At 36.3% G+C, this 10322-nt stretch overlaps 1 protein-coding gene across 1 annotated transcript; it reads right to left on the minus strand.

Annotated features, from left to right (window-relative positions):
- Positions 1–5768: 5768 nt before the first annotated feature.
- Positions 5769–8754, minus strand: LOC140328563 (receptor-transporting protein 3-like). The gene is made up of 2 exons (XM_072408268.1): positions 8612–8754; positions 5769–7182 (listed from the first exon to the last, which is right to left on the minus strand). Exons 1-2 carry the CDS (start codon positions 8749–8751, stop codon positions 6507–6509), a joined length of 816 nt encoding a protein of 271 aa, XP_072264369.1. The 5' UTR covers positions 8752–8754; the 3' UTR covers positions 5769–6506.
- Between the last annotated feature and the right edge of the window lie 1568 nt (positions 8755–10322).

Genomic DNA, 10322 nt, shown 5'->3' on the forward strand with positions numbered 1-10322 from the left:
ATAAGTTACCAAGTCAATCCATAAAATACTACTTTCTTGTGATGTTCTCATATCCTCTGTATTGTCCCTGGAACAGAAATATAATCAATATCTCCCTCAACAAGACACAGATAGGAGGAGTCCCGACAGGGATCTTAACCATTCCCTACTTTATCCAACACTAAAGTAAAAAAAACAGTGGAGTTGCAGATAGTAATCAAAATTCTGTTTATTTTCCGAATTAATCCCTAGCTAGATCTTTGTGCACAATAAGTTAATAGCTTACTGCATTTCTAACAAAACACTTTTAAGGACACATTTAGCAAACCCAAAGGAATCAAACATGAGAAATTTATTGTGGGATTTTACATACATCTTTATTTGGTAAATAAGGTAAACTGATTAGAGTCATCAGTAATGTACAAATAAAAAAAATCTTTTAATGTGTCATTTATTCTATATATAGATACATTATATTCAAATAGATAAACATTAACTGTCAAATCCCAACTCAAGTTGGAACAACCTTTGAATTTCTGCTTGTTTGTTCAAGATTAGATAAACAGTAAATAATGAATCACATGTTTTTTACTATTGGGTGATCATATGCCTCTTTTCAAGGGAGAATAGATTCAGTTCAGCTAATATTTCTTCATAGCTGAGCTTCCCTATTCCTCCTATTACTTTTCTGCACTCTCTACAATTCTTCAACATTCTTTTTGTGATAAAAACGTAATTGCATAGTTCAGATGCAATCTGACTAACACTTTGTACAGGGGAAGCATAATGACTTGATCTCTCTAGTCTAAACCTCTTAATACAAGACAATATTGTGCTCGCTAGCTTTGGCTTAGAAATTGCAGCTTGGTATTGCATGCTTTTAAGTCTATGATCTAGCAAAACACCCACTTTTCCACTTTTGACTAACCTAAACATATTCTCCCTAACCTGTATGAAGGTTAGCCCTCAAGTGCATACCTTTACATTTTATTCAATATTAAATGTCATTTGCTATGTGGTTGCCCAATCAAACAGTACATCCTGGTCTGCTTGTAGATTATAGACATCCTGTATGGACCTAATTCCATTACATAGTTTGGTGTCATCTGCAAACACAGAAATAGTACTTTTAATCCTAAACTCTTTATCAATTATAAATATGTTCAAAGGTAAGGGTTCCAACACTGAACCCTGGGGTACACCACTAATAACCTTAGACCATTCAGAGTTTGAGGCTCTTTAAAAGGCTTTTAAGCCAGTTCTCTATCTATTTACAGCTTAAATGTTTGACTTTCACATTAACTGTCTGGGTGTAACGTACAGTGACAAATGCTTTTAATAAAGATTTATTAAAGCTCCTCACTTGCCCTTACCTAATAAATTAGCCCAATGGCTTTGAAAAAACAGAGCTCAGCTCTTTGAGGACACATAAGTGTAATTCATCTGGTCCTGGTGCTTTATTAAAACGCAATTTTTTTCCTACTTGTAATCTAATATATCTTTATTATATCTATTATTTATTATATCTCTCAGATATTATATTTGAGCCATTGTAGTTCATTTAAAGTTGTGACAATACTATAAGTATGTCCCAATCTTTAAGCCAACTTGTAAGTGGCCTTTATGCTGAGATCTAATCTTTTTGCTGTTAATATTTTTAAGAGTAACTTTTTTTCATTTTAAAATTTCATGATATTGATTTCCTTTGACATATATTGTTATATTCTTTATAATTTTCAGTTTATGAAGGTCCTTCATTTAATTTTTACATTAGGTAGCTGATTTGCTATATTTGCTGATTTCTGACCATCCATCCAGTCCTGAATTTTACTTAGCCCCTACACAACACCACTTAAAGTTAAGGGATACAACTGTGTCCTCCCCCCACCTTCAGCTTACTAACTGACAGCGAAGGCTAGGGTTGGACTAAGAAGAAAAAACTGTAATGTTTACCAGGCAAAACACTTTCAGGTAAAAACATTTTTCAATTATTTTCAAAAGCTTTCACAGGTGTGTAGGTATTATGTGTTCTCAATTTATAGGTGTTTTAAGGCACTTTGTTGTGCAAAGCTGTTTTTAATGCAAAAAAATTGTGCTCTCTTTAACATTATTCCCAGACCTTTTAACAGGCTTGGGACATTCCTGAATAGGGATTGGCGCTGTGAGCAGGTGTATGTAGCCCCATTCCATTTTTGCACAAACCAGACCTCCACCCTCCTCCAACAGTGGCAAGGGTCATTGTTAGAGGACAGGGCATCATCCCCCACTTTTGACCCTAGAGAGCTTTTTGGAATTTTGTCCCCTTTATTAAGGGACTGCCCAAATACTTATACTGTTTTGAGTATTGAGTACATGGGTGTACCACTTACATATTTCTGGAAACAGTCAAATAGCCTTGAAATAAGCACACAATACATAGGTAAACATTATTTTTGATCCTTTTTTCATAATTACCTATGCAGAGTCCTGCAATGTGTAGCCCCTGCTGCACAATGATAGGAGCTCCATCCAAGTGGAAGGAGCTCCTAAATTGTATTTGGTCAATCTATCAAGGGGGCAGCCTAGGTCAGCTACCCCCTTGCTGGATTTGGTGGACACAAAAATGCAATAGCAGGATCTACCTAAAGTTGAGTGACCACTCCTATCATTGTGTTTGGCTAATCCAGAAAGAGAGCAGTAAAAGACAGGCTTTGCACTTTCATTTTGCCTTTACTGCCACAGCAAGAAATAACAGGAGAAGAGGGGCCTAAAAAAAAAATGTAACATAATGTAAAAAGAATGTAATTTTTAGTTTACATAAAACGATTATCTACCCTTTTATGTAAAGTAAAAATCTTGGTGATAGTACCACTTTAACCATTATTTGATAGTGATTTTGAGCAGTGAGTTATTTTGGTCCTCACAACGTGTTCACTATTGGAAATTATGAACACTTGTCGTAACGGTGTTGAAAGTCATGTCCGGTGGGGTTGTCTTAACGACGTGTTCATTGATGGAAATTATGAACACTTGTCGTAACGGTGTTGAAAGTCATGTCCGGTGGGGTTGTCTTAACGACGTGTTCATTGATGGAAATTATGAACACTTGTCGTAATGTGTTTTTTTACTTATCCGATATACGATGCCTAGTTGATGATTAGCATCTCTGAGGGCTTGGTAATGTTGCGCCTGGCACCATAGCCATGTAAATTGAACCTTTACTGAAGCAGAGGGTACCAATGGCTTATACTTTCACGCAGATTGAACAATTTGGTAATTTTCCTCAATAGCTAATCTGGACGTCAGTCAGACTGCCAAGCCAAAAGTCAGTCTGAAAGCAACTCCAACGCTTTTTCTTTGTAACAGCAAGCATCAGTCGATCTCCATTGGTTCCAACAGCACTTGCTGCTAAAGACAATGCTTTCGTTACATTGCACTGTGACATCATAGTGTGGTATGCAGGGGATGGGGATTGGCTCTGCATACCACATTGTGATGACATCACACTGGCAATAGGAATCCTTGCCGACAGTTGGTTTCTAACAGTTAAAAGCCCTTGCTGTCAGAGAAATGGAGGTCAATGAGATGAGACTTCAGTGCCTTTGAAGATAAATTTCCTCACATTGCATACAAAGAGGAGAATGGAGGGCTTGATTTATTATAGTAAAATATAAAACTCTGCAAATGAGAGCCAATGCTTGTTGTTAATTTTGGAATAGTTTGTGAATCTATTCTTTCTGTAATATGTGTGCGTATCCACATCGTAAAGCATAATAAAAGTAGCATGCAAAAATGCAGCATGAGCAAACTGGAGACGTGAATGCTGGAATCCCTTTATTTTGGGATACAATACCTTGTTCAACTGTCATTTTATCTGTGTGTTGATAGTTTGTTATACTTATGTTTTGTTATTGGTGCAACTTGTTTCAATCATTTTATTTTAGAAAAAAGAGAAGCTGTGTTTTTTTTTTTTTTGGAGAACCTCAGCCTTTATAAATCTACATACAAAAAGAATCTACATAATGTAAAACTATTTTTTAAAAAGTATTAGGCTATGTTCAGTCTTACGGCGGGAAGAGGCGTTATCACCTGGCCATTGTGTTGGTTTTTAGATGAACCAGCATTTAATGTATTGCAGTGGTTGGCAGTCGGCAGCACTCTACAGGCTGTGAGGGGGTGCTAGATGTAGAATCTTACCAAATCGCAACATCGCAAGCAGTAACCACACCACAACCTGACTGACAGGAAGCATTTACTATATTAGAAGAAGAAGCTTTTATTGTGCATCATTTGTTCCCTCCACATGACTGAGTTGAGGTGTATCAGCTGCTCCTGTTGTTAACTTTGCTTTACCAGGTTACTTTTATAGTGAGCACATACAATATGATTTAAGACTATTGTTCTCTTCCAACTCTTTGATATCTATTTCCAAAGCAGTGAATTTGACATTCAGTGAAACACTTCCTGGTGCAAAATCAGGTCCTTGTGTTCTAATGGCATTAATTGATTCTCTATCAGTGATTGTCAGATTCACTGCTTTATAAATAGGCCTCTGTGCACAAAGCCAGCTCCTTCGAGACATGGTTTGCTGAGTTTGATGCTTTATTATTTATATGTTTGAAATCTGCAAATTTCCCTTTTCTATTGTTTTGATGTTTACAACGAGACAGCTCTTCCAAACATTGAGCAATGATCCTTCTCCTCAGCAACCTGGCATGTGACAGGATTTTTTAGCCCAGAAAGAAAATTAATTTTAAGGGCTCATATACACGGATGCTTTTGGAATTGTACTGCACCATAGTAGAAGAACCAGTTTAACATTGTAAATAAATATAACCTTTTATGTGTATGTTTTATAGGTCTAAATGAAGCTTTGAAAGAGATTGGTGTGTGCTGGTAGATCACATGAATTGCTGCGCTAGGTTTCAACTGGTTGCTACTGTAATTTTGGTAAGGGTACATACCACCCTGTGTCATATTGAACAAGGGTCTGTGATCAGAATAGATATGACATCAAATATGGAGACTTCAAACATGTGGAACAAAGTCCTGTCTCTATCAAACTGGACACCTCCACACAGAAAAACAGTGCAGAAAAAAGCAAGGCAGGTCTGTAATGAGAACTAAAAGTACAAGGCCATAACCTGAAGCGGTTGGATAGAAAAGGGGCCATTGGGGGATTTCAAAAGTCATTTTGTAGTAACGACAGTAAGCTAGATATATGGGCTACTGCAGATGTTGCCTAGACATTAAGGCAGCCGTCTAAAACCAAGGGCTACTGATGGTTTTAACTATGTATTGTATTGGGACAGAAAAATGACAACAGACACGGGAGAATAGATTCAATAGGAGATAACATTATCCTAACAGTCACAACTCACAGTCACAGGCTGTAGTTTAGAGTATCAATATGGTCCAACTACCCACTCTATTGTAACCATTGCAGTGATTTCTTCTCATAAAACAGGTGTCTGCTAATCCTCAATTTGCTAAATCTTTGGAATCCTTCTACTCTGGTTCAATGCTTATTAAACTATGATTCATTCTGTCACCTTGTGGCCAATTATCAAAAGTGCACAGAACTTACAGTAGTAAATGATATAAATTCTGGTCAATTTAAGGATGAATCTTGGCTCCAGGGCAATGAATTATAAATACACACTTCAGTGTTCTTTGAGGACAATATTCCCTCCCAGTCCATATCATGGAGAGCACCCCTTAACAACGTGGTGAAAGTCTGCAAGAGAAGCACACTAAGAAACCACCAGATTGGTGAAGATTGGTGAAATTTGTCAAATACTATACAGATGTATTAATAAATAAACTTTTATTCAATTTGCTAAAATGTGTTATTACATAGCATAATCAAAAACATCTGGAAAACACTAATAAATCATATAAAACATGAATATTTGTGCTTCGTGCTTAAATTAAATGCAATCATATTATGGCCATTGCTATCCTGATTTGTTTTATATTAATATTTTTGATAAGCTCTGCATCATTTGAAAGTATCAGGTCCAGAAGCTCATCGGGGATACTATAAACTGTACCATAAAAGTGTCTTGCAGTAAATAAAAAATTCCCACCAATCTGCTGTATAGCAGTGCCATTACACTAGTCAATGTCTGGGTGGATAAATCACCTATCACTTCCATTTTCCCAGCCTGTGCAGCCCTTTCTATCTTTGTAAGGAACTGATTCTCTGGTTTCTCTTTAGCACTGAGGGGCCTAAAGCAAACACCAGTGATTAACTGCTTTATGCATCTCCATTAATCAGTTTTGCCAAACAAGATACAGAAATACAAATGTATGGGTGTCAAAAGCGATTAAAAGTTCTAACTTAACATGAAAGAGTCAGAGCTTTCCCTTTAAGCATGGCCATGTCTAGATGCCCTCACATTATACATAGCTTTATTTTATGGCAGGGTATTTAAAAAAAAAAAGATCTACAAAAATAAATAGTTGCTTAATGTTAGCAATTAAAATAGCAATGTCCCGGTATATTCTAATCACATGACTAAATGTTATTTTATTTTATAATCTCTTTACAATATTATACAACAACATTGTGACTCCCGAATGTCTTCCTCATGCGCTGACACTCCGGGATTGCTCCTATATGGTCTATTTTCTTGCCTTGAATCACATGATGATTCAAGGTGCTGTGGAACTCTTGGATTGTCCCTATCTGGTCTGACTTGTTGCCTTGAATGCCATAATGAATATGTATGCTGTGGCACATATTTACTGTAACTTAAGATCCTGTATGACCCAATATCTTCATTATTGTCTTCCCCTGATTGTTGAAGATGTGATACTGTATTGTATGTCGTGTATATGTTTTCAGGGTAAGTACATCTTTGCTGCTTTGCCTTTTTTTCTTGGATTCTTATGTAGTTACAGATTCCCTTTGAACAGGCTTCACAGTTGTCACGATCATGAACACCATCTTGTCTTCCATCTTTTACAAAATCCCTTGGGAAGTCTTCTATAGGCAGTTTGTAAAATTTCTGACATATCTTAGTAACCAAGCATTTCATAGCTATCTCAACATTCTCTACCATGAAGGTGGGTTCTTCATACTCTGCACAATTACATACTTTGCACTTTTGCCTGAAGACATGCATCTTCACCTGCCCAAAACATATTTTAAGTTTCATGTAGAATATTAGATGAACTTTTGAAGAAGCCCATTTGCGACCACAAATTGAGCAGCAAAACCTGTAACACATAAAACTTTATATCAGATTTCTTCGTACTGTCAGAAAAATGGAACATTTTTAAGGTGATCACTAGCACTCCGAAATGTAACTGCTCTCTAATAAAGTGCTGCTACTCTGCATATTTTAACTACTAGTCCAAAAATTTCAAATGTCACTTTTATACTTTGTGCGGACTTCACTACATGTCCCATGATTTCCCACTACTTGCTGCTTTTTGTGGAGACATGGGTAGAGTTCCTGACATGTAAGATGATACACAACACAAGGTGTTAGAGCCCCTATATACCGTATTTTTTGCCGTATAAGACGCACTTTTTCTTCCCCAAAACTGGGGGGGAAAAGTTAGTGCGTCCTATACGACAAAGGTGTGATAAAATAATTAAAATAATATACTCACCCGATACCCGATCCTGCGTGTGTCTCTGGCTGCAGCAGCGTCTGTCTCCTCTTCTCTCTGGCAGCAGCACGTGTCTTCTCCTGTCTGTAAAGCAGAGCGAAAGAAGCCAGCACAGCGCCACCTGCTGTTCCCTGTCCTAACTGCCGTACAGTGGAAAAAAAGCACAGAGTGATCAGAAGGGGAATTTGAATGACAGAGTGATCAGAAAGGAATTTTGAATGGCACAGAGTGATCAGAAAGGGAATTTGAAAGGCATAGAGTGATCAGAAAGGGAATTTGAATGGCACATGAGTGATCAGAAGGGGAATACCGGTATGAATGGCACATGAGTGATCAGAAGGGGAATAATCTTTCAGAATCTTTTTTTTTCTAGATTTTCCTCCTTTAAAATTGGGTGCGTCTTATATTCCGGAGCGTCTTATACAGCGAAAAATACGGTAGGTAACGTGACCTACTTCTGCTCACTTATCTGTGACACCAGGGTGTTGCCAACTCAATGGTCCGACCAATAGCACTTAGCTGACAGCTCTACATCAGTGAAATCACAATTACAACTTCAAGGGACAAGGGACAGTTCAGTGGAAATATAGGGAGAGGTGTCCTGTCCCTAGAAAAGAATTTGATGCAATCAGTAATTTATAATGTCAGAATTCATGTGTAATTTTGAAGCAGGTCAAAGCACCTCAAACAAAACACTGTTTACTCTCCTTTATATCCTTATATGTTGTGAAATATTGTGTAGCATCTGCATTTAATTAATAAAAAAAATGACCAATACTGTCACTATATTGAGGCAGTCATTGACATCTGTGAAAATTACTGGTTTAAAACGTATGGAACAGAATCACACTAAAAAATAGGAACCCTAGGCCCTCCTGCAGTTGGGAACCATCCTGCATGATTAGTGATTAAAAAACCAGAAAACTTTTTAAAATAATTTCCTTACATGCATAACAATAAATCCATAGTTGTATTTACAGTAGATTATCAGTTATATAAGCACTCTGGTAAAAGCAATCAAAAAGCTCACCAAGCAAAGCAGCACAACGAATATCGGAGCCAGCCTTTTTGTTCCTGAAAATTTTCATCCACAGAAAAGTCCCAGAGATCATCGATTCCTTTGTCCTGCATTTCATTTTCAAATATTTCTATCCAAATGTCCTCGTCCATGATTCTTCTTCTTACTAAGTAAACAAGGTTAAAGTCTATTGTTTTTACAGAGGTGGGAGGTACCAAAGCTTTTGCTAAAAAAAGGAAAATGAAACTTATTAGTTCCAGGGAAATGTAAAATTATTGATTATTGGTTGAAAATTAAACCAAAGTTTCATTGCAGTTTGCTTTTATCAATAAAGCCAGCCAAAGGTGGTCCTATTTATATCACTTCAGTAATCTTGGTAATTTTTAAAGCATATTTTAATGTTTATTTACTGTTATTTTCACACCCGGTTATTTTATAATAAGGCATTGCAAACAATCTATTTTTAGCTCTGCCAGCTTTGTTCAATTAGGAAAATGTAATATTTTTTTCATAATACAGGAAAATTGCCTGTCACTTTTGGTAAATTATACACTAGTTATAAAGTATATTTGTATAAGATTAAAATGTATATATTTTTTGTAACTACATAGTAAAAATATTCTTAAGAAATTGTTTGGTGTGCTAAAAATCCTGAAAACAAGAAATCTTTTAAATGTAAATAGTAACAGGCTAATGATGACTCCGAGGCTACTTGTGCTTAATTATGTGGTCATCACTGCAATCATTGACCTCCATAACCAATAATTAGAGTCTGGAAGAGGAATAGAGTGGGATAAACAGTCACCCATTTGGATATTTGAGTATCCTTTAAGGGGTATGCTGCATGAATTACATGGAAGGAACAAACAGAACACTTTCGTCTGGCCAAAGATTTCCTTAAACATTATGATTTAAAGAAACACTAATGGAAAGAAATAGAGCAGCCAAAGGAGTGAAGCAAACCATGGTCTGGTCAAAAACAAAACTATAGCCAAACCCAGCCACAAGACAGCCATGGGGTGCAGAAGTATGAAGTTTGCATTATTTTACCACTGCAAGTGACTTATGCTTCTGTCAACAAATAATATATAATGAACAAATGTTTATATATTAAATGCCCCTGACTGTTTTGATTGAAATTTGCATGATGCACCTTTAGACACTATTTAGGGACAGCATATTTTCCAGCAAAAGTCTTGCAAACCCTTAATGAAAAAATATGTTTATTTTTTTTTTTAATATTACAATTTTACCAAACATTTACAGTATTATAGGTTGCAGAGGCCTTGCAATTTAAAAACACTTTTTTTCTGAATTAAAAAATTCAGCTTATAAGTGATCAGTATGTGACATGATCTGGAACCACTTATCCAGATATTTGTGGGACCCTATAATAAATATAATTAATGGATTATTATCGGGAATGTAAATTAGAGAATATCAGTAAGACAGAAAATAACTGGTAGTGCCTAAATACAGTGCCTGTTTTAACGATGGTAGGTAAAGGTGTTATCTAAGATACTGTAACAGGAAGACATGACTAGAGAAATAAGGGTATACTTTTCTAAGGGCAGGATCAGACCTGCAGCGGGATGAAGCAATCCTTGCCAGTTAATCAACCCCTCGCACCACAGTGCAAGGCGAAAACTGCAGATTTGACAACAGGTACTAAAGATAAATATAAAGATTTAGATATATAAAGATCCAAACTAAGGATAGCATA

This window comes from Pyxicephalus adspersus, chromosome 4 (genome assembly GCF_032062135.1).
Source record: "Pyxicephalus adspersus chromosome 4, UCB_Pads_2.0, whole genome shotgun sequence".
Lineage (NCBI taxonomy): Eukaryota > Metazoa > Chordata > Amphibia > Anura > Pyxicephalidae > Pyxicephalus > Pyxicephalus adspersus.

Coding starts and splice junctions, on each gene's coding strand:
- LOC140328563 (XM_072408268.1), bottom strand. CDS start 8,751: ATGGACGAGGACATTTGGATAGAAATATTTGAAAATGAAATGCAGGAC. Junction 7,183..8,611: donor TCGTTGTGCTGCTTTGCTTG/GTGAGCTTTTTG, acceptor TATGTGTTACAG/GTTTTGCTGCTCAATTTGTG.